The 25,681-nt window shown below is 44.7% G+C and overlaps 1 protein-coding gene across 12 annotated transcripts in view; it reads right to left on the bottom strand.

Moving 5' to 3' along the window:
- The window catches only part of nav2.L (neuron navigator 2 L homeolog), a 181,121-nt gene that overhangs the window by 37,331 nt on the left and 118,109 nt on the right, over positions 1-25,681 (bottom strand). For 8 of the 12 annotated variants that reach the window (XM_041589706.1, XM_041589698.1, XM_041589700.1 and 5 more), the window contains 7 exons: positions 23,789-24,044; positions 20,726-20,794; positions 17,465-17,613; positions 7,763-8,789; positions 5,454-5,566; positions 4,372-4,480; positions 2,487-2,870 (listed from right to left, as the gene is read on the bottom strand). In XM_041589706.1, coding sequence (XP_041445640.1) covers positions 2,487-2,870; positions 4,372-4,480; positions 5,454-5,566; positions 7,763-8,789; positions 17,465-17,613; positions 20,726-20,794; positions 23,789-24,044 — 2,107 coding nt within the window. The remainder of the gene's footprint in view (positions 1-2,486; positions 2,871-4,371; positions 4,481-5,453; positions 5,567-7,762; positions 8,790-17,464; positions 17,614-20,725; positions 20,795-23,788; positions 24,045-25,681) is intronic. The other 4 variants (XM_018257260.2, XM_041589708.1, XM_041589704.1 and 1 more) reach the window with 1 other exon arrangement.

Raw genomic sequence — 25,681 nt, 5'->3', positions numbered from 1 at the left:
TAAAATAATAAACCCCGGTAGTTATTGCGTCGTGTGCTGGGCCTTCCCAACCTTTACACAAAGATCCCCATGAGAGACATCAGCCCGTTGCTAAGCTCAAGTCCAGCCTTATTCTAGCGACACACAACCCCAAGGGGCACCAGACAGTCTGTTCTGCTGAAGTACATCAGCGTACATAGTCATAACCCACTGTTCAGCCTGGCGGGGGGATCCAGATGCGCCCCCTTCTGCAGCGAAATAATAGATGATTCCTCCTGTCAAATCTGCACCGAGGATTTGGCTTTTCTGCAAACCTTTGTCTTCTCTCCAACCCACTCCTTATAAACCCCACACAATATTATAAGGGATAATGTACCCCCTACTGTAAATGATAAGGATATTAGAAGTCACTGAGGGGTTGTTCTGTGACCATATAAAGGCACAAGGCTGCAGGCTGAGTTATACAGGGAACTCTGAGTATCACTCATGTATTATAAGGGATAATGTACCCCCTACTGTAAATGATAAGGATATTAGAAGTCACTGAGGGGTTGTTCTGTGACCATATAAAGACACAAGGCTGCAGGCTGAGTTATACAGGGAACTCTGAGTATCACTCATGTATTATAAGGGATAATGTACCCCCTACTGTAAATGATAAGGATATTAGAAGTCACTGAGGGGTTGTTCTGTGACCATATAAAGACACAAGGCTGCAGGCTGAGTTATACAGGGAACTCTGAGTATCACTCATGTATTATAAGGGATAATGTACCCCCTACTGTAAATGATAAGGATATTAGAAGTCACTGAGGCTTGAGTGTGACATTAGCTTTAGGCTCAGCTAAAGGCAGAATATAAGACTGGGTGGAAGAGAAGTGACATATTCAGTGGGGGGTTAAATGGAGCAGATAATAAGATCACTGGCAGAGGAATACAATAGGAATACAATAGGAATACAAGAGGAATACAATACTGGAGTATTTAATCTTCTGATGTGAAATGAAGGTGAGATCGTGAGACCTTCCCATGAGCAGATAATCACTTATTAGACAGGAATTCTCTAGCGCTGGCAGGAAAAGCTGAGCAAACACTGGCAATTAAATGTGCCCCCATAATTGTGACGCAATCTCAACTGTCAGCTCCATTATTAGACCTTTTGAGCTGAAGTGGCACTCGGGGGCAATAACAGAGCAAAGAAAGTGTCACTTTGGTTTCAGCCCCACAATAGTTTTGCTGCATAGAGATATGTTTTGTACTATATAGAAATATCATTTTCCCCTGCAAAGCTCAATCCCACCCTGGCACAGGGAAGCCAACTGTATCAGCATTTCTGATTGGCTCACAGATCCCACGACCCACAGCACTGCCCAATTAGATTCCCCACTGTATGTGAATGTATAGTACAAATATGATATTTATATTTATGTTTAACATGAGATACAAACGTATTGCCTTTTACTTTTGATTGAATTCATTTTTTATTTCTTTGCCTTTTTAATGCGGAAGACACAATATAACAATCCCACAGAGACCTCTAGTGGCCGTATCTAGAACTGCAGCAGTGACTTGATTATCCTGCACCAGTGTCAACTGGGGGCCAAATGATTTATTACTGGATCCTGATAATGTCTCTGGGAATAGCCCTCCCACAAATTACTTACAGCAAATCTATTTCCCAAATAACATGTTTTAATTGCAGGATAGATCATTATCCCTACTGGGAAACAGGGTGCCTGAATATATAAAAGTAATTCTAGCCATGGTTTATACATATCCTATTCCTAGCAACTTTGCAATTGGTCTTCTTTATTTCTTTTATATAGTTTTTTTTTTTTTTTTTAATTATTTGCCTTCCATTTCTGCCTCTTTCTACCTTTTAGGTGGGGGTCACTGACCCTATCTCTAAAGCTGCAATTTTATGGTTACTTTTTATTGCTTAGCTGCCCATTTAGCCCTGTGTCTATTCACATTTCATTCTCTCATTCAAATTGCTGTCTGGTTGCTAGGGCAGAGAAGACCCTAACAACCAGAGAGCGGCTGAAAATACCGAATTCGAAAGCTGCGGAACAAACAGCTAAATAACTGAAAAACCACGAAAAATAAAAACTGGGGATGCACTGAATCCACTATTGTCCGAATCCTTTGCAAATGATTGGCCGAATACCGAACCGAATCCAAATTTGCATATGCAAACCATTTTTTACTTCCTTGTCACACGATTTCCCTCAGCGCCCCTAATTTGCATATGCAAATTAGTATTTGGATTCGGCCGGGCAGAAGGAATCCTGCTGAAAAAGGCAGAATCCTGTCCGAATTCTGGATTAGGTGCAACCCTAAAACAAACTGAAGACCAATTGCAAATAGTCTCAGAATATCCCTCTGTACATCATACTAACAGTTCATTTAAAGGGAAACGACGCCATTATGGCACGGCCAAGACTGGTACCATGATATGAAGGCCACATTCAGTGCACGCCCCTATTTCCCATAATGCCATTCCTTACCCGCTGGTGATTTCGTCACTCCTGATGTTTTTGCTCAGGACGTCCCCATCACTCATGTAACCAGCAGAGTCGATGCTGATCCCCTCAATATTCAGCACATCTCCCCCTTTCTCATCCACGTGGCCGATGTTCCCTCCCCTTGACGCCAGTTGCTTCCTGAGTGGCGCCGAATACATGTACCTTCCAGGCTCACAGTTAATAAAGCGACTGGCGTTGGCTCTCGGTGGGTATCCGTTGCCCAGGGATGGGGCGTCGCCTGCCTGCAGACGGGGGCTGGACTGTCCAAGTCTCCAAGAGAGAGGGGTCGGCCGGGCCGACAGACCAAGCATTCCTCGCCCGCTGATTTCAGTAGTCACGTTGCTGTCAAACGTGGTTTCCAGGGTGCTACACAAACCACAAAAAAAGTAATTAGTTATCCTGGTTCTCATGTGACTGTCTTTACTTCCTGTCTGACACAATAACAACAACTTGCTTTATGGCAGGGATTCTATATATATATATATATATATATATATATATATATATCAGGGATGCACCGAAACCAGGATTCAGTTCAGGAACTGAATCCTAATTTGCATATGCAAATTAGGGGCGGGGAGGGAAATGGCGTGACTTTTTGTCACAAAACAAGAAAGTAAAAAAGTTTTCTGCTTCCCACCACTAATTTGCATATGAATTCGGTCCGGTATTTGGCTGAATCTTTCGTAAAGGATTTGGGGGTTCGGCCGAATCCAAAATAGTGGATTCGGTGCATCCCTAATATATATATATACACTCAGGATTAAAGCAACAGTCTCACAATGCAATTTACCCTTTTACACTATAGACTCATTATATCATATATATTCATCTATCTATATATCTATTTATCTATCTATCCCTCAAACTACAGATCTGTCATCTATCTATCTGTCATCTATCTATTAATCTATCTCTCTATCTACTGTATCTCTCTCTCTCTCTCTATGTATGTATGTATGTATGTATGTATGTATGTATGTATGTATGTATGTATGTATGTATCTATCTATCTATCTGTCATCTATCTATTAATCTATCTCTCTATCTACTGTATCTCTCTCTCTATGTATGTATGTATGTATGTATGTATGTATGTATCTGTCTGTCTGTCTGTCTGTCTGTCTGTCTGTCTGTCTGTCTGTCTATCTATCTATCTATCTATCTATCTATCTATCTATCTATCTATCTATCTATGCTCCCATGTCACCCTCTAGTGGCAAAACAGGGATGTGCAGTATAAAATGCAGTTCTATAGATCATTAATGTGACCCACAAATGAGACAATTTAGCATTTGGTCTTTGTTCTCTTAACGAAAAAATGTAAAATTTCAAACCAATCTTCATATTAATAACATATCAATTCATTTTGAGGGCTGTCATTGAATGTAGGGCTGGTTGCTAGGGACAGGAGGATATAGCAACCAGATTGGTTTAAATCCCAAACTGAGGAGCCACAGAACTGGGGAGCTGCCCCTCACCAGTTTCGAACTGCACCCACATGCTCAATGGTAAGTAATTCAAGTAAATTCATGCTGCAGACTGCAATTGTTTCTGTGTAGCCACCCAGTTAATTGCTATATAGTCATTCAGCATATTCAAGCAAAGGGAAATATGTATCCGGCTCCTCTAGGCCACCTCCGTCCTTATTGAGAGGCTCAGACACTGTGTTAAAGGGAATGTTCAATGGCAAATGATTTGCAATTGGTCTTCAGTTTGAAATTCAAATGACTTCACTTAGGGGAAATGCCCCAGTGCAGGAGTTAATTCATTAAACCGCACACAAGTCATTGAAAGTAGAGGCGTCAGCCTCCCACCACTGGGGGGCAGTACAAGACCCCCTTGCGCTGTTATTATCAACCCCTACCTGTGAGTGATCTGGGTCCCTCGTAGACTGGACATCGTTTCCTCCAAATTCTGCCGGAGATCCGCAATGTTCTTCACCGTTCGCAACCTTCTTGTTTCAGGATCTTCCCCTACGAGGGAAATTGCAGAGAAAGTTTATAGCTCCCGGGTTAATAGCTGAGCATCAGGTGCCATTATTAAGAGACACACTGATTAGGAATCTAATTAGGAGAGTTAGGGTTATTTGGAGGGTTCTGCTCTGAGTATTAACAGGATATATGTTGCTGAGAGTTGTAGTTGCACAAGATCCTGCACTAATCTTTGCAGCTGAATTAAAGGGGTTGTTCACCTTTAAATGAACTGTTAGTATGATGTAGAGAGGGATATTCTGAAACAATTTGTAATTGGTTTTCATTTTTTATTATTTGTGGTTTTTGACTTATTTAGCTTTTTATTCAGCAAATCTCCAGTTTCAGCAATCTGATTGCTAGGGTCCAAATTCCCCTAGCAACCATGCACTGATTTGAATAAGAGACTGGAATATGAATAGGAGAGGCCTAAATAGAAAGATGAGGAATAAAAAGTAGCAATGACAATAAAGGGGTTATTTATTAAGGTTCAAGTTGAGTTTTCATGAATATTCAAATTTTTTTTGGTCAAAACTCACATTTTCGGGGTAAAAAAAAAAAAACTCAAATTTTTCGACATTTATTATACCCCGACACTGGAAGTAGCTTAAATACAAAAATACACCATCTAAAACATGCCGAGGTCCCTGGAACCATTTAAAGATGTTAATAGCCTTCGTGATGTTCAAGGTTTTTTTTGGAATGTTTTTGCCCGAATTGAGTTTTTTTCATTCGAGTTTTTTCTTAAATAACAAACCATTCGGGTTGTGAGTTCATTCGAGGTATGAAAAAAAGAGACAATTAGCATTCGACCTTTGATAAATAACCCCGCAAATGTTTTAGATTTACAGAGCGTTTGTTTTTTTCAGATGGGGTCAGTGACCCCCATTTGTAAGCTGGAAAAAGTGATAAGAAATAATTCAAAAACATATAAGAAATAAAAATGAAACCACATAAAGCTTTGCCAAACACTTACCAGAAAGATCTTCCAAACTCGGCTGCCCCGTTTTATTGTAGAGCCCGGAGTCCGTGTTTAACCCTCCCGAACTGGTCTCCACTGAGACGCCCCCCTCGGGATCTGCCTGAGACCTGCACAAAGCGGCCGGGAGAAACAGACTGTAAGCTCCTTAGACAACCTGACATATCACAGCAGCCATTTATTTCCCATAAGGCTTTGCCAAAAAGCACACAGACTCTCTATAGTGAACCCGCAGTGGGTGTAACTGGGTCCCAAAGCTGAAACACGAGACCATTGGAGGTTACACCCAGACTAATAAGCAGTTATTATTATATTATTATTATTAGTAATATTTATCCAGTTGCCTCCTGATGTTTCAGCTCATTCCTTCAGCTTGTGCCTGGCCTCCTACCTGCTCCCATCACTCTGGATGGCGGGTTTTTTTTGGACCTTCCAGAGTCACTGGAGCCCACTTGGACTTGATCCTGGTCCTGACTTGGACTTGAAGGAGAACTAAAGCCTAAGAATCTGGCTAGAAATGCTGAATTTTATATATAGAACTTATTGTACCAGCCCAGAGGTTAACAAGCCCAGTTGCCCCAGCAGCTCCCCATCTTGGATCTTGTTAGGTATCATTTGTGTGTCAGTGGCACTGCACATGCTCAGTGGGCTCTGGGAAGGTAAGCTTAGGGAGCGTGGGAAAACATTAAAAAGTGATGTTCATCTGTCATAGAACTTGTTGCTACAGCTGATTATGAATCAACTCTGATGCAGACTGCACTAATTTCTATGCTGCCATGTAATGTGACTCTAAATTCATTACTAATAAGCCTTATATATATATACCGTATATTGTGAGTGGGCCCCTAAACTCAGGTTAGTGACAGCAGCCCAAAGCCTGTGCTGGGAATCAGCAGAAAAGAAGATGGGGAGCGACTGGGGGACATCTTCAGGGGTACAGATCTTCCCTGAAAAAGGACAATAGGGGTATTGGGCTGGTACAGAAGTTCAAAACATAATGAGCAGCAATTCTAGCCTTTTTATTAAGCTTCACTTCTCCTTTAAAAATTTCTGGACTCCATCAAGGTCAGGATTTAAAAGGACTTGAGATTCTGAGGGCAAGAGCGAGGAAAGTGAAGCAAGAGGAAAGAGAAGAGCGAGGAAAGAGAAGCGAGAGGAAAGAGAAGAGCGAGGAAAGAGAAGAGAGAGGAAAGAGAAGAGCGAGGAAAGAGAAGAGCGAGGAAAGGGAAGAACGAAGAAAGGGAAGAGAGAGGAAAGAGAAGAGCGAGGAAAGTGAAGAACGAAGAAAGGGAAAAGAGAGGAAAGAGAAGAGCGAGGAAAGGGAAGGGGAAAGCGGGGGGAAGAGCAAGGAAAGAGAAGAGTGAGGAAAGGGAGGAGCGAGGAAAGAGAAGAGCGAGGAAAGAGAAAAGCGAGAAAAGGGAAGAGCGAGGAAAGGGAAGAGCGAAGAAAGAGAAGCAAGAGGAAAGAGAAGAGCGAGGAAAGAGAAGAGCGAGGAAAGCGAAGCAAGAGGAAAGAGAAGAGTGAGGAGAGAGAAGCGAAAGGAAAGAGAAGAGCAAGGAAAGAGAAGCGAGAGGAAAGAGCAAGTGAAGAGAAGAGTGAGGAAAGCGAAGCGAGAGGAAAGAGAAGCGAGAGGAAAGAGAAGAGCAAGGAAAGAGAAGCGAGAGGAAAGAGCAAGTGAAGAGAAGAGTGAGGAAAGCGAAGCGAGAGGAAAGAAAAGAGCGAGGATAGGGAAGGTGGAACGCGGGGGGAAGAGCGAGGAAAGAAAAGAGCGAGGAAAGAAAAGAGCGAGGAAAGAGCGAGGAAAGGGAAGAGCAAGGAAAGGGGAAGAGTGAGGAAAGGGAAGAGCGAGGAAAGAGAAGAGCGAGGAAAGAGAGGAGCGAGGAAAGCGAAGCGAGAGGAAAGAGAAGAGCGAGGAAAGAGAAGAGTGAGGAAAGAGAAGTGAGAGGAACGAGGAGAGAGAGGAAAGAGAAGAGCGAGGAAAGAGAAGCGAGAGGAAAGAAAAGAGCGATGAAAGCGAAGCGAGAGGAAAGAGAAGAGCGAGACAAGAGAAGAGCGAGGAAAGAGAAGAGCGAGGAAAGAAAAGAGCAAGGAAAGAAAAGAGTGAGGAAAGGAAAGATCAAGGAAAGGGAGGAGCGAGGAAAGAGAAGAGTGAGGAAAGAGAAGAGCGAGGAAAGGGAAGAGCGAGGAAAGGGAAGAGCGAGGAAAGGGAAGAGCGAGGAAAGAGAAGAGCGAGGAAAGGGAAGAGCGAGGAAAGGGAAGAGCGAGGAAAGGGGAGAGTGAGGCAGGTGAGATATCAGGTGTCCTACCTGTACATGAAAGGGGCGACAGTTGCAGTGTTGGGGTGGGTGTATTGTTGCTGAGGCTGAGGTAGCTGAACACTGACGGGCCCTGTAGACTGCAGAGGGCCCACAGCAGATCCCACCCCTTTCCCTTCCGAGGAGGCCAAGCTGGAAGTGGAGCTGGAGTTGCGGTTGTCCAACTGGGCTTTGTGCAGAGAGAGTCCTGACCCAGTCTTGCGGCTCCGCTCTCCTTCCTTTGCTGGGGGGGCACTTGAGGCTTTCCCTGGGGTGTTTTTGGTCCCTGGTTTGGGTATGCCACTATGAGGTGGTGGGGCGGAGACTTCTTTCTTGGCGTTGCCCAATTTTCCGCCTTTGGGGATAAAGCTGGAGATCTTGGAGGACTTTTTTGGCAGTTCCACGGCACCCGCCATTTGATCATCTTTAGGCTCTTCCTTTGCCTCCAGCTTCTCAGTCACCGACACCCGCTTGGAAGCGTCTTTTGTTTTCTCCTTCTCTTTTTGTTTCTCTTTCTCTGCGCCCTTTGGGGAGCTCTTCTTGTTGGTCAGTGCCCGGCCCAGTGTCCTCTGAGCGATGCCCTTCAGAGCTATTTTGGGGCTGTTGGACGTCAGGTTTGTGTTGTTGCCATTCCTCGTGGCCACATCCATCTCTTCTGTCTCCTCAGAGCTGGGGATAGAGTTCAACCTCTCACAGCTGGGGTCCCGGCACCCTTCTAGGGGACTTCCGGCAGCTTTGGAGGCACCTTTGCTATTGAAGAGCTTGAGTTTCTCCAGCATGGATTTCTGGTTATTGGGGGCAGGCTTGGGAGGTTCTGTCGGTTCCTTTGGACTCTCAGGCACCGCCTGTTTAATGGACAATATGGAAGACGTGGCTGTGTGTTTGGCGCTGAGAGATTTACTCCTCCACGGCTTATTGGTGCAGTTGGGCTGGGGGATGGCGGAGGAGTTGGGGCAGGAGACCACATTGGGGTTGCACAGAGTAGAGAAGCCATTGTCGCTCATTCCTGATTGTTCTGACACAATGTTCTCTGCTGCTCCTAAAAGAAAAGGAGAATTAGTCAGAACACGTCTGTACATTTATCATCCCTTGTACAATAAGCTCACACTCACTCACACGCACCAGGAAAAATGATTGATCAGTGCACATTCCCTGCAACCCTGCTACCGGCAACCCATTCTTGGCAAATAAACTAGCAAATCCAACATCAACCAACCACTCTGATGCCTCCCTAATCTCTTCTCCTGAACTACACCTCCTTACATTCTCCCCCTACCACCATAGATTCTCCCCCTACTTCCCTACATTCTCCCCAAGCCTCCCTACATTCTCCCCTACCTCCCTACATTCTCCCCCATCATTCCATCATTCTCCCCCCTACCTCCCTACAGTCTCCCCCTACCTCCCTGCATTCTCCCCCATCATTCCTACATTCTCCCCCCTACCTCCCTACATTCTCCCCTACAGTCTCCCCCTACCTCCCAACATTCTCCCCCTACATTCCTAAATTCTTCCCCCTACCTCCCAACATTCTCCCCCTACATTCTCCCCCCTACCTCCCTACATTCTCCCCTACCTCTCTACATTCTCCCACTACCGCCCTACATTCTCCCCTATCTCCCTACATTCTCCCCCTGCATCACTACATTCTCCCCCTACCTCCCTACATTCTCCCTCTATCGCCCTACATTCTCCCCTTACCTCCCTAAATTCTGCTACTGCCCCCAAAAATTCTTCCCTTACCTCCCTTCACCCCCCCCCCCCACACACTAAAAAGGGAATTGCGACCATCAGTCTGGAGCTGTTGGCTAATGGCAGAACAATGTTCATGTTTTTGATTAACTTTGACCCTGTGCAAATAATAAAGGGCCGGGTGTCCTGCTGGGAGCGGAGGATTTGGGTTTAGCAAGAATAATAAATGAAGCTTTCGATTTCCCACGTATGTCTGTGGCACGTATATACAGGTGGCCTTTGTGTGAATGGGAGTTGTGTGTGTGCCGGCAGTAAATGAGGAGTTGTGTAACCACACGTGGGATTTCTCACTGCTCACATCTGACTCTGGGGCCACTACACAGGGGCCACTCATGTGCAGCACGTTTTCCTCACAGTCCCTTCCACTTCCATCAGAGCAGCCACTTTATTCTGGCAAGTGAAGATCGGTCTGTAAATAATGTACAACTGGAAACCGCTCGCTCTCTATACAAAGTGACAACTTCCCAAATCATCCCAAGTGCCTTGTGCCCCCGATCCAAACCCTAAATTCACTGACACAAGGGAACCCCTGCCTGAACCCGCAATTATTTCTGCACTGGGCCGGAGTTAAGTTTTAGGCTTCTAACTGTCTCTGTATTCCCGGGGGTCTCTGAGTCTCAGTGAGAGCTACAAGTCTGGTATTGGCAGTCTAAAACTGCTAAACATCACCAGCCCTGGGTGCAGTAAGCCTTACAAGAAAATACCTGAATAATGAAAGCCACATTGTGCCCTGGCTCTGTATCTCTCTCTCTCTATATATATATATAATTAAGGGTTGGAGTGGGTCACCCCTGGATTATTTGAGACACCTCTTGTCTGATCCGGGGCCCCGTCAGGACTCGAATGCTTCTGATTAACAGCGAGTTATTCAAAGGGACGTCGCATTCCTGCCTGACAGTTTCTCATTTAGCCGCACTAACCTCACAGCTCAATGTAAACATGTGGGCAGAGTTCAGATTTGTATCAACACTAAGAATTAAATTGTTTTCTAGGAAATCTGAGGTTATGGGGGGGTCTTCTCCAAAATGAGCCTTTAATTTGAAATTTAATTTATACCAACACATTGATCTCTATAGTGGGGATCACTTGAATCAGCCCAGTCACTGTATATTATATATATTATATATATATATATTCTATGTATTGAACTTTGATATACTGCTCCAAATAGCCCCGTGTATCATTATCTTAGTCTGTGGCTCCAACAATAGAGAAAAGCTGCATATAAAAGAAGGGGCTACATTACGCTCCACTGGACACCCCAATATACATCATTATTTAACATAAGCCAGTGAGTAGCCACCAGTTAATTGAACCCCCCAGTTGTCTAAGGAATCAGTCCCCATCACGTGACTGTAATTCTCTATACAGGCAATTTCACCTGATTGGGCAGCTGACTACAATTCCATTGGCTTGTAGCCTGCAGGGGATGCTGGGAGTTGTAGTGCAGCCTCATATTAAAGGGGTTCTTCACCTTTGAGTCAACTGTTAGTAGGATGTAGAGAGGGATATTCTAAGACAATTTGCAATTGGTTTTTATTTTTTATTATTTTTGGTTTTTGACTTATTTTGCTTCAATTTGTAATTTCAGGAATCTGGTTGCTAGGGTCCAAATTCCCCTAGCAACCATGCACTGATTTGAATAAGAGACTGGAATATGAATAGGAGAGGCCTGAATACAAAGACGAGGAATAAAAAGTAACAATAACAATACATTTGTAGCCTTACAGAGCATTTGTTTTTTTAGATGGGGTCAGTGACCCCCCATTTTAAAGCTCTAGAATTCATTAAAAAACTATAACAAATGTATAATGAAGACCGCTTGAAAAGTTGCTTAGAATTGGCCATTCTATAACATACTAAAAGTTAACGTAAAGGTGAACCTCCCCTTTAAGCTTTCTGTGGTTAAACTTTGGCCCAAGTGATATGAATGATTTCGAGGTGGAAAGCTCATTGATTAACAATTAACCAGCAGGAGTTAATTTGCTGCAGGCCAAGCATGTACTCTTGGGGCCCCAACAGTTTTAGGGGTTCAGGAAATAGAATGTGCACAGGGGCCCCCCACCCATAAAACTGTATCAGGGGCTGCAGGGGGTGAGCGATAGGGGCAGACAAGGATTTTGGGATGATACATATTGGAAAGCTGAGGGTGGAGATCCCAGGGAATTTGGCCAAAAAGTCTTTTCACCTTACTTCCCCTTTAAACAGAATCATTCCCATCTGGGTTCATGTCTGTAGAGCGTCCGTCTGTCCTTCAATCCCGGAAAACGCTGTCTGACCGCAGCAATTCCTACCTGTGACATATGACTGCGTGTAACAGGCGTGTTCTACGGGATCGGAGCCACGGATAATCCCAACTGAGCCGCAGTGGAAGATTAATGTTTATACGGAAAGATTTCCAGCACTTAAAGTACATTGATTTTATCTTCTTGTAACTCCTCTAAACTCCCACCCAATAGACTCTTCCCTATGGATCAGCTGCCTGGGGCACGGCTATAAAGAACGATGAATACGACAGAGACAAACTCGTTGGGAAGACAGGGAACAAAAAAATGTAGCCTTTTCTGGTTGTCAGAGTCAATGTCCCTAGCAACCACTGACATTGTAATGCAATGAATGAAAAGCAATGAATGAACACGAGTTCCAAACTTAAATTGAGTGCTGCGGCTTTAAGGGAAGGACACAATACTTATAGTTAAGAGAATAAAAGAATCTGTGAGGTCTGTCAGTGTGTGAGAAAATCTGCTGTACAATCTGACTTATCCACCATAACTGTCTGACACTATTATATGATATTATATATATTATACACTGGCACCGGGAGCTACTGGATCACTGAGCTATTCACTATTTATATATATATATATATATATATATATATATATATATATATATATATATATATACACTGTGATAAACACTAGCAAATACAATGTAGTAATTACTGCACATTCCCAATACTCACCCCATTACCTTTCACTGTGCCCCTTACCCACCCATTTACCATCACCGTGCCCCTTAACCCATTATCCTTCACTGTGCCCCTTACTCACCCCATTACCCTTCCCTGTGCCCTTACCCCGATTATCCTCACTGGCCCCTCCCCATTATCCTTCACTGTGCCCCTTACTCACCCCATTATCCTTCACTGTGCCCCTTACTCACCCCATTACCCTTCACTGTGCCCCTTACTCACCCGATTATCCTTCACTGTGCCCCTTACTCACCCCATTATCCTTCCCTGTGCCCCTTACTCACCCCATTATCCTTCACTGTGCCCCTTACTCACCCGATTATCCTTCACTGTGCCCCTTACTCACCCCATTATCCTTCACTGTGCCCCTTACTCACCCCATTATCCTTCACTGTGCCCCTTACTCACCCCATTACCCTTCACTGTGCCCCTTACTCACCCGATTATCCTTCACTGTGCCCCTTACTCACCCCATTATCCTTCCCTGTGCCCCTTACTCACCCCATTATCCTTCACTGTGCCCCTTACTCATCTCATTATCCTTCACTGTGCCCCAAACCCACCCCATTATCCTTCACTGTGCCCCTTACTCACCCCCATTATCCTTCACTGTGTCCCAAAACCACCCCATTATCCTTCACTGTGCCCCTTACTCACCCCATTATCCTTCACTGTGCCCCAAACCCACCCCATTATCCTTCACTGTGCCCCAAACCCACCCCATTATCCTTCACTGTGCCCCTTACTCACCCCATTATCCTTCACTGTGCCCCTTACTCACCCCATTCACCACAACTGTGCCCCTTACTCACCCCATTATCCTTCACTGTGCCCCTTACTCACCCCATTATCCTTCACTGTGCCCCTTACTCACCCCATTATCCTTCACTGTGCCCCAAACCCACCCCATTATCCTTCACTGTGCCCCAAACCCACCCCATTATCCTTCACTGTGCCCCTTACTCACCCCCATTATCCTTCACTGTGCCCCTTACTCACCACATTCACCACAACTGTGCCCCTTACCCACCCCATTCACCATCACTGTGCCCCTTACTCACCCCATTCACTACCACTGTGCCCCATACACTACCTATGATGAGAGCACACCTGGCATCCTCCTTATACTCCACCTGAGGAGCAGCAGTGCAGAAAATGGTTTCAGGTTAAAGGCCAAGTCTGCTTTGGCTTTTGGGACAATTGCCGTGATCCCGAGAGTAAATCCTATATCCCTGCCATAAAGCAAGGCAGAGCTGCTGCTCTTAGCAAAGAATTAAATGTAGTCATGAGCCTCTGACAATGGATCCCCCTATGTAAGTATATTAGTGGCTTTTCTAGCGGTAAAGTAAAACTTCTGATTAAAAGTGCTGTATCTAAGCCTTGGAACCCTAGTAACCAGATGAGGAGGCTCAGAACAAACACCAGCACATTCACATGGTTATGGATTCTTCAGCACTACCCCTCACTACAGCACAATAAAATGTCATTTCTAAATTAACTTCCCCTTTAAAGTCAGCTGTTAATACAATGAGACTTGGCGGGTTGTGACCCAACAACAGGAATGTGGAGCGCAGCCGTGTCATTGGTCACATTTAGCCCTGTGTATTTATCTCCTGTGATAAAGCTGCACCACGTGTTCTGCATCGATGGCTCCGCGCGGCTACAAGTGGCCTTTCTGCACCCGGGACGTGACATTTAAAGGGACAGCATCACCTCATCAAATAAAATCAGCGCCTGATGTAATGGACACTATGGTGTTGGGTGAGGGTTCTTAGAGTGTAAGCTCTGCTGGGACAGATGTGAATAAAGCACAGTAAAGACTAATGATAACAAGTATAGCTGCAGTACCACTTCTCACCAGTAAGGGGTAACACTCATTATTTCCCATTGGGCTGCAACAGAACAGCGCCACAATCCCAGGGCTCTGGAGTCTGAAATAAAATAACCTGAATGCCTACATTAAAGGGGAAACTTGCTCAATCATTAACATTTTACTAAAGGCGAGATGAAGAATGTCATTGAATTAAATCTCGTCTCTCTGGGTGGGAAAAGGTGACACAAAAGTTTCCCTACATTTTTCAGTTCATGTTTCAAGAGTGAGAATATCTATAAAAGGCTTGGGGAACATACGCAGGATTCATCTGTCTATTGGCAGGTAAGTTCTCCTATAGAATATAGAATCTATATAAAATAGAGCCACCCCCCAGTGGCCAAATGATCCTGAAATGCTTAACCCAAAACTACATCTCCCATCATCCTCCACTAAGCAGAACAACAAATCCACCACAAAGAGAGAGAGGAGTGTGCAGTAAAATGAGAGTTGCCCCTTCAGCAGGTCAAATATGTCCCCTCACCCGCACTAAGTGCACTTACCTGCGCTGCACAGAGCCAGCATGTCCCTCCTCTCTTATCTCTCCAACTGCCACTTTCTCTCTGCCGCCTCATATATCACATTCACAGGCAGGAGTGGAGTCTGCGTCTCTCCTCCCCTAATAACCCCACTGCTCCTGTGGCCGACAAATCCCACCCTGACCCCCTACCTCCCACCTTCCCAACTAGAAACAAACACAAGTGCCCTTTTTGCCCCCACCCAGTCTACACTCAGGATAGATCAGCTGTGGGGTCATCGGGACTGGTTTTAGGGTAAAGCAGGGAGTGGGGGTTTGTCCCAGGAGCCCCAGCACCACATGTTTGATATTCCCAGTATTTATATATATATATTTCATGGAAATCCAACCTGCAGCTCTCCAGCTCTTTATAAACTGCAACTCCCAGCAAGAGCAGAGATAAACCAAGAGCAGAAATATGCGAAAACTGCAGTTTATTGGACGTTACAGATGAGCGAAGGGGAATATAAACAAACATGGCGAGTGTTTCCTTCTATGGCCAAAGAATTCCCAGCCGCACGAGCCCTCAGCTAAGAAAGAAATATTATTTATAAGGATTATTCTAGCCCCGTATGTACTAACAACCTGTCAGCGCAGTTTAACCACTCGCTGGCGACTGAACGTTTTCCGTATCCCCAATCAGGCGCTGGAATTATTACCGGCTATTTATTCTCATTCCCCCAAAAATAATCTGCCAGAGAAGAGGAGCAGCCCGGCCTGGGGTCCCGCTCTCTATTTGGTTTGGTCCCTTTGGGAGTTAAACACGACCCGAGAAACTTCCTTCTCTGCAAATTGGAAACACATTGGGGGCATTGACGGTATTAATAACTGTAAAGAATCAGCTTTATTTGGGGATTTGGTTACGGGGCTGTGTAAATGCAAAAAAGATGGTTCTGGGGTAGGGGGCATTAACATGAATTGCCCCCCCCCATGGAAGGTAAAAAATAAATAAATACATGTTCCATTCACTGCCTTTCTATACTGTACTATACTATATATCACCAGGGAAACACTTTCTATACTGTACTATACTATATATCACCAGGGAAACACTTTCTATACTGTACTATACTATATATCACCAGGGAAACACTTTCTATACTGTACTATACTGTATATCAGAAAGGAAGCACTTTGGCAGCTCCCACCATTACGTATAAAGAACAGCAGGGGCTGCAGGGTTCTGCTGGCAGGTTTATCAGTAAAGTGGGTGCTCACACCTGGGCACCTTGGAAGCGGTGAGGCCCATGGGAATGACCTTGGCATGTCAGGAGCAGGTTAATAAGTAAAGGGGGCCGGTGGAGTTAAAGTGTAAGCCAGTAGTACAGAAGGCTGGATTGTTAGTTTTGTGGGAAATCTCCCCCCACCCACGCCTAACACAGGCCAGAGGGATGACCCCAATATAATTACCTGCTCAAGGTTAAGGGAAAGTAACACCCCCCACTGATTCCCTCTCACCTGTACCCCCTGCTGCTCTCTCAGGATCAATAGTAAATGTATAGAGACAAATCTGCTGCTGACCTGTCATTAACTGGTTACTGACAGCACATAATTAACCCCTTACTCTTATAATAATCCAGGTGTGATAAACCTAAAGGTCTGTGTTGCTGCCTACCCTATGTATGCCAATAGCAGTGCCCCCTGTGTGCTCCTCTTTCTATTACACCTTCGGGGGGGGGGGGGGGGACACACAATTGGGGAGTCTCAAGTCGAGCGACCAGAGCAGTCACTGGGGCTGATTTATAAACACCGGGCTAATTTGCACCTGGGCAATAACCCATAGCAACCAATTAAAGGCCTGCTTACATTGCTCAACCTGGAGCTGGCTGAAAAAAGCCACTCACTGATTGGTTGCTATGGGTTACTGCCCAGGTGCAAATTTGCCCAGTGTTTATAAATCAGCCCCAGTGTTTCGTGCCGTGTCTCAAATACACTTGCCCAGGGCTCTCTGTCTCCCTCTACAGTCTGCTCATAAAACTGCAAGGAAAAAGAAAAGAAGCAATTGGTGGGCCCAGAGATGAGGGACCAATAGGAATAAAAATATTATTTAGTGACAATATAAACTTTATGAAATGTTTTGGCCCTCTCCTATCTCAATATAACACTACATGAAGATCAATATTAGAAATGAAAGATATAATGCTCTGCTTGCAGGTACAGGCTTATCCTTTGCATATTGCTGGGTATCTCCCTTTATCAGAGAGACAGAGCCGGGCCCATAAAACAATCTAATAATCGAAACCAGCGTGTCTCCTCCTTGCTGCTGCCTGGCAGAGCTCTCTGTATTAGGGATAACTTCCCCTTTAATCCCTTTTTTTCAGCAATATGTTCCTGCGATGCTGCACTAGAAATGTTACTTCTAATGTGGGTCTCTGCTTCTTTAGATACATGAGCAGAGCAAGCACAGAACACACATAAACCCCTGGATTGCAAAACAATGATAGAACAGTAGGGGGCCCCCTCGTACCACAAGTCAATGTGTGTGTAGTAGAACTATAATGAGCTGCGCTACAAAGTAACCTATAAAAGCACAGAATTAATTTGCCGTACTAATGAGACACAGAGTTTATAGGTAGGTACAGGGGGTGGGTGGCCACTTACCTTTATCATTCCCGGTTGCTGGGGGATTCAGCGGCTTTGCCTTTTCGTGGTTGTTAAAGCTCTGACTCCGCCTGCTGCCGCCACCAATCAGACCTCGGGATTTGTTCTCAATGCCGCCCCCCGGCCCCCTCGTGCTCGGGGCTGGGAGTCTGGGGAAAGGCAGATATTAGATTAGGATAAAGCAAAAAGCCCCCCCTCGGCTTGGATGAATCTCTGCACTTTCCATTTAGGGGTAATTTAGTGGAGCGTTAATCATCATCATAAAAAACCTCCCGAAAATCACCATTTTAGTAAGTGGTTTAATTAGAAATATTTCCCTCTTGCCTCTCTGTGCGTATGTGTGTATATATATATAGAGGGAAATATTCCTAAATATTAGTACCAGGTGCCCTTAAAAGGCATGTAAAGGCAAACAAATAAAACCCCATTTTTGCTTTCTTTAATGAAAAAGAAACCTATCTCCAATATACTTTAATTAAAAAATGTGTACCGTTTTTATAAGAAACCTGACTGTATGCAGTGAAATTCTCCCTTCATTTACTGTTGTGGATAGGAATTGTCAGACGGTCCCTAACTGCTCTGCAGGGAAACAATCATACTTATGTACAGCAGGGGGAGCCCCCACCTTACTTCCCAGCCATGCAGAACTCAAGCAGCTTTGTTTGTTTCCCTGTAGAGCAGTCGGCGACTGTGTAGAGATTTGTATTGGATTTTATTTTTGCCTTTACATCCCCTTTACTGTTTCCAACTCCAGCTGCAGGGACAAAGATCATGGAGCCAGATTTAAACAGATAAACTGGGATTCTATTTGGAGGATTATTTTGCTGCAGCCACTGGTTCTGCAGAGTTGGAGAAAGTTTGTATTAAACAAAACAAAAACTATAAAATCCACATTAGATTACATGACAACACAGGAGCCAGTGCAGTCTGTATATTCTGATTATTAATCAGTCTTGTGTATTGGCTTCTGGCAGATATTATTTGACTTGTGCTGTTTTGATCATTTATGACGATCCCTAAGCAGCCCAGATCACACTGAGCATGTGCACAGTCTTGGTCTTGCAAAGATGTATAACAAAGTTACAAGATGGTGACCCCCTGTGGCCAACTTTGAAAGCAAAAATCATTTGTTTGATTTGACTTGTGGTTCATGTTTATGTTTAGTATACGAAATACAGCATTTCTAACCTTTATTCTATTATAGACTTTAGTTGCCCTTTAAGGAAAAGGGGAAAAAGAAGAGCATTGATCTCTAGTCTGTGCAACTTTAACTGTGCTGAACTACAACTCCCAGCATGCACTGGGACAGCGGTCAGCCTTGCTCATAGCAATACAAGCTAATATGCAGAGAATAAGGCTCCCTGGGCACCAGTACCCATGAGTCTGAGTATACCGAGCATTTTGGGTACACTTCCCCTTTATTACACTTATAGTATGGCATCTAGTGGCTAAAATGAGTACATGTATTATCTCAGCTTTATAATGAGGATTCACGTGAATGCCACGGATTTGGTGATGTGATATAAGAAGATGAAAGCAGTAACCGGACCCTGCTGACACCTTGGAGGTGGGTTATACTGTATATACAGTATATACAATAAGTGGAGAGGCAGTAAATGTATATGAATGTGATGGATCAGGACTTGGGCTATAAGTGATCTCTCCCACCTGCATTTCACACACACAGATAATACACTGGTTGGGCCCTGGGATAATGGAAAACACAGGGGAGAGAAGGGGCCCCGGGGGTGAGACGTGTTGTTGGTATTACAGCTGTAACGTGGCCCATAAATCAGTGGTGCTGATGGGAAGAGATAGACCCCGTCCTCACTACTCACATACCAGGGGTAGGAGGGGCAGTTCTAATGGGGTTGGTTCCATTTTGCCCAGGGGAGAGGAGCAGTAACGTCTATTTGTACTAATTGTGTAAAGGCTTCACAGGGAACAGCTGCTTCTGCTCAAAGGGCTGGAAAATCCAAATCACCCCTTTCATCTCTGCACCATCAACCTGAGCCCAACATGAGGCCACTTGAGTGGTTCTGGTACTGGTGGGGGTGCTCAGTGCGGGCAGAGTCTGCTGGGCTCAGACAGGGATGTTATACAGGGAAACCCAAGCAATGCAGCAAGGAAGAGATCCTAAACTGCATTAACAGTACTCACTAATCCTGGTTGCTAAGCTCAGTGACCCCAGCAACCAGACTAATTGTTTAGCTTAACTTTTACTTTTAGATCGAGGACACACGGGACATTTATACTGCCGTTAGTCATCGGCAAATTTACTCCAGCTCAGGTATTAAGAGGATGCTGGGAGATGTAGTTCCAACAAAGTTCTGCTGGGCAGAGTTCTTCCCATGCACAGTCATTACCCTTGTGCAACACAGCAAATTATCATTGGTTAATACTTTATAATGAAAACTCAATGTAGCGCAGCGTAAAGCCAAGCACATGCCTCCCACATCACGTAGGGTGGGGCTTACTGGCAAGTAGGTGGGGTTATGGCTGGCCAGGAGGTGTGGCAGGATATAAATGGGCGTAGTCCAGGTCATGGCTTACAGTTACTTTTTATACTGGATGTTGGGAGGGATGCAAAAGTGCAAGGCATGCACAAGCAAAGCTCTACAGGAAGTGACAGTTGAGCAAAGGTCTACAGGAAGTGGCTGTGTACAAGCAAAGCTCTACAGGAAGTGGCAGTGTACAAGCAAAGCTCTACAGGAAGTGACAGTTGAGCAAAGGTCTACAGGAAGTGGCTGTGTACAAGCAAAACTCTACAGGAAGTGGCAGTGTACAGGCAAAACTCTACAGGAAGTGGCAGTGTACAAGCAAAGCTCTACAGGAAGTGGCAGTGTACAAGCAAAGCTCTACAGGAAGTGGCAGTGTACAAGCAAAGCTCTACAGGAAGTGACAGTTGAGCAAAGTTCTACAGGAAGGGACAGTTGAGCAAAGTTCTACAGGAAGTGGCAGTGTACAAGCAAAGCTCTACAGGAAGTGACAGTTGAGCAAAGGTCTACAGGAAGTGGCAGTGTACAAGCAAAGCTCTACAGGAAGTGGCAGTGTACAAGCAAAGCTCTACAGGAAGTGACAGTTGAGCAAAGTTCTACAGGAAGTGACAGTTGAGCAAAGTTCTACAGGAAGTGACAGTGTACAAGCAAAGCTCTACAGGAAGTGACAGTTGAGCAAAGGTCTACAGGAAGTGGCTGTGTACAAGCAAAGCTCTACATGAAGTGGCAGAGGGCAGACATTGCAGCAGGCACACAGGCTAACCGCGATTGCTTTCTTTGCCCCAGAGAAAACCTGAGGAATTTGATGTCAGATGACCCTTTGGAAGATGAGCTGCATGATGGGGGAGAGAAAAAGAAAGGGAAGAAGTTATGAACAAAGATGAAAAGGTGAAAAAGAAGAGTCATGGGGTGATTGGCTGAGAGAGGAATGAGCCCTGGGGTGCATTAGAAAGCAGAAGGAATGTACCAACCTGTGTAAGCAGGGGGAAGGCTACTAATCTCTATGGGTAAATACAGCACTCCCAGATATTGCTATAGAGTAATAGGAGTGTTGAGGTTAAAAAACAGACACAGGTCCATATGTTTCAAAAATAGAAGGAATCCTGAAACAGGCACAGTAATCTACACCCCATATTGTACTGTACTGTCCCATATGTATAAATACAAATATACAGAGAAGGAATGTTCTGGGCACACAATAAGCTATACCCTCATACTGTACTGTCTAAGGGAAATAATATGGCACCTCCTCCTCCCATATGTATAAATACAATTATACAGAGAAGGAATGTTCTGGGCACACAATAAGCTATACTCTCATACTGTACTGTCTAAGGGAATCAATATGGCACCTCCTCCTCCCATATGTATAAATACAAATATACAGAGAAGGAATGTTCTGGGCACACAATAAGCTATACCCTCATACTGTACTGTCTAAGGGAATCAATATGTCACCTCCCTCCTCCCATATGTATAAATACAAATATACAGAGAAGGAATGTTCTGGGCACACAATAAGCTATACCCACATACTGTACTGTCTAAGGGAATCAATATGGCACCTCCTCCTCCCATATGTATAAATACAAATATACAGAGAAGGAATGTTCTGGGCACACAATAAGCTATACCCTCATACTGTACTGTCTAAGGGAATCAATATGGCACCTCCTCCCATATGTATAAATACAAATATACAGAGAAGGAATGTTCTGGGCACACAATAAGCTATACCCTCATACTGTACTGTCTAAGGGAATCAATATGGCACCTCCCTCCTCCCATATGTATAAATACAAATATACAGAGAAGGAATGTTCTGGGCACACAATAAGCTAAACCCGCATACTGTACTGTCTATGGGAATCAATATGGCACCTCCCTCCTCCCATATGTATAAATACAAATATACAGAGAAGGAATGTTCTGGGCACACAATAAGCTATACCCACATACTGTACTGTCTATGGGAATCAATATGGCACCTCCCTCCTCCCATATGTATAAATACAAATATACAGAGAAGGAATGTTCTGGGCACACAATAAGCTATACCCACATACTGTACTGTCTAAGGCAGGGGTCCCCAACCTTTTTTTACCCGTGAGCCACATTCAAATGTAAAAAGAGATGGAGAGCAACACAAGCATAAAATAGTCCCATGGGGTGCCAAATAAGGGCTGTGATTGGCCATTTGGTTGCCCCTATGTGGACTGGAAGCCTACAAGAGGCTCTACTTGGTACTATACTTAGTTTTTATGCAATTAAAACTTGCTTCCAAGCCTGGAATTCAAAAATAAGCATCTGCTCTGAGGACACAGAGAGCAACATTCAAGGGGTTGGAGAGCAACATGTTGCTCGCGAGCTACTGGTTGGGGATCACTGGTCTAAGGGAATCAATATGGCACCTCCTCCCATATGTATAAATACAAATATACAGAGAAGGAATGTTCTGGGCACACAATAAGCTATACCCACATACTGTACTGTCTAAGGGAATCAATATGGCACCTCCTCCCATATGTATAAATACAAATATACAGAGAAGGAATGTTCTGGGCACACAATAAGCTATACCCTCATACTGTACTGTCTAAGGGAATCAATATGGCACCACCTCTTCCCATATGTATAAATACAAATATACAGAGAAGGAATGTTCTGGGCACACAATAAGCTATACCCTCATACTGTACTGTCTAAGGGAATCAATATGGCACCTCCTCCCATATGTATAAATACAAATATACAGAGAAGGAATATTCTGGGCACACAATAAGCTATACCCTCATACTGTACTGTCTAAGGGAATCAATATGGCACCTCCTCCTCCCATATGTATAAATACAAATATACAGAGAAGGAATGTTCTGGGCACACAATAAGCTCATACTATACAATATATATTAGGTAGTAGACAAAGCCTGTATATAAGTAGGAGGGACAGTTCCCACTGGTTGTTAGTGAGATGCATGTGATTGATGTTAATAAGGGGACCTAAGGGAAGACTGAGCGCTTTTCTTTGTGCAAATATCATAATTTACACTTTCCGTCAGAAAAGATAAAAAGGAGGAATTTGCGGTTCCAGTAAAACTTTGCTGACGTTTGTACGAGGATTTTCCCTTGAAAGACTTGAAAGCTGAGGTTTTGGATTACACTGGAGATTTCCTCAGGGTAATTAGCTAATTACACTATATTTCAGGGCTACAAAGGACAGAGATACCTGTGATGTCATGAGAAACTGTCGGGGGGCTGCAGTTAGGAAGGTCCAGTTGGGGCGCCACTTGCTGTAATATAATCACTGCACTCACTGTCAGTCCCATATGTTATAATAACCTTCTGTTCAATCACCAGACAGAGTATCAGAGTAATGTCTAGACCTGCTCACCAAATTCTGCACCTGAATCCCAGGCACCTTGTCTAATCACACAGGGCACCCAATCTTCTGCTCCTGTTACTACAACTCCCAGCATGCCCCCAAGAGAGTGCTGGGAGTTGTACTTCAGCAACAAAGAGCAAATCTATTGTCTGAAATGGTGGAGTTCTAACTGCACAGAGAGTGCTAAGAGCAGTAGAGACCTACCTGTAGTTCTAAGAGAGTGCTAAGAGCAGTAGAGACCTTCTTATAGTTCTAAGAGAGTGCTAAGAGCAGTAGAGACCTTCTTATAGTTCTAAGAGAGTGCTAAGAGCAGTAGAGACCTACCTGTAGTTCTAAGAGAGTGCTAAGAGCAGTAGAGACCTACTTGTAGTTCTAAGAGAGTGCTAAGAGCAGTAAAGAGCCACCTGTAGTTCTAAGAGAGTGCTAAGAGCAGTAGAGACCTACCTGGATTGCATATCTGCTTGTGCTTTTGTCTGTGAATGGGGAGGTTGCTGTGGTTGTTGGCACTGTACTGGGACTGTTGGGTAGGACTGGGCATGAGGAGTGTTGGTGGGTTGGTAGAGTTGCTGGCACTGCAGTTGGGGCCCCGTATTCTGGGGTGCTGGAGGTGGCTGCTGCTGCTTCTGAGACTGCTGCTGTTTGTAGCGTGAGAGGCTGAAGAACAGGCCCAGAATGGCCTTCAAATTCCCGTTCCTGATCTCTGTAAGATACAAAGGCAAAACTTATGGTCACACAGTGGATACGGTTTCCCTTACACCCCACTTTCTTAGCCTCGAGTCCCCGATATTGCTGCCCTACAACTTTTCCCCATATATTCAAGGGTAAAGGAATGCTGGGAGTTGTTTTCCAGCAACCTATGTCAGCCCATAACCCAATGTCACCCTGTATCTGGCAGTTCCCGGACACCCAAACACATGTCTCTTTGTAGAGCGCAATATTGAGTCGGATACATCATATCCACGCGGGAAAAGCCAGAGACACGGGGGCTGCGGGGAGAGCTCCGACATTAGGAGGAACCCCAGGGGGGCGCAGGTTTAGGGCAATGGCACTGACAGAAGCAGGACGTATCCCTTTAACAACAAGTGCAAAACGATTTCCTGTTGTGAAAAAGAGAATATTCCTGCAATAAAACTTTAAATATCACAGTTATATGATAACAAGGCAGCAGGGGCCAAAGGCCAAGTTAACCAGTTACTGGCTGTCTGTGCTGCCGGGGTTACAGAGGGGCAAGCTCGGGGCAGACACTGCTGCTGCGTTTATTCTTTCCTATTGGCAAAGTGCCCGCGGCTGTCAGTCTGGACTGACAGTGCATTAACTGCTTGAAATCCAGTCACACTTTTGACTCTCATTGGTTTGGCAGCAAAAGAAACAAATCTGCTTGTATTATTATTATTATTGTTGTTAAAGGAATAACCAGTAGATGAATAACATTTATTGCTCTTCAAAGAATCCCTGATCGTGATATGGTAGGGAATCCCATAACCCAACTGCCCTTACATTAAGGACCCTTTCCTATGCTGATGGTGAGATCTCCTTTCCTCCCCACCAATGAATCACTCATTCCCCCTCTCTTGGTAGGGAATCCCATAACCTGACTGCCCTTACAGTAAAGAACCCCTTCCTATGCTGATGGTGAGATCTCCTTTCCTCCCCACCAATGAATCACTCATTCCCCTCTCTTGGTAGGGAATCCCATAACCCAACTGCCCTTACATTAAGGACCCTTTCCTATGCTGATGGTGAGATCTCCTTTCCTCCCCACCAATGAATCACTCATTACCCTCTCTTGGTAGGGAATCCCATAACCCAACTGCCCTTACAGTAAAGAACCCCTTCCTATGCTGATGGTGAGATCTCCTTTCCTCCCCACCAATGAATCACTCATTCCCCTCTCTTGGTAGGGAATCCCATAACCTGACTGCCCTTACAGTAAAGAACCCCTTCCTATGCTGATGGTGAGATCTCCTTTCCTCCCCACCAATGAATCACTCATTCCCCCTCTCTTGGTAGGGAATCCCATAACCTGACTGTCCTTACAGTAAAGAACCCCTTCCTATGCTGATGGTGAGATCTCCTTTCCTCCCCACCAATGAATCACTCATTCCCCCTCTCTTGGTAGGGAATCCCATAACCTGACTGCCCTTACAGTAAAGAACCCCTTCCTATGCTGATGGTGAGATCTCCTTTCCTCCCCACCAATGAATCACTCATTCCCCTCTCTTGGTAGGGAATCCCATAACCTGACTGTCCTTACAGTAAAGAACCCCTTCCTATGCTGATGGTGAGATCTCCTTTCCTCCCCACCAATGAATCACTCATTCCCCCTCTCTTGGTAGG

Source organism: Xenopus laevis, chromosome 4L, assembly GCF_017654675.1.
Source record: "Xenopus laevis strain J_2021 chromosome 4L, Xenopus_laevis_v10.1, whole genome shotgun sequence".
NCBI lineage: Eukaryota > Metazoa > Chordata > Amphibia > Anura > Pipidae > Xenopus > Xenopus laevis.
Note: the sequence above shows the minus strand (reverse complement) of the source record. Positions and strands in the feature narration are given on the sequence as shown.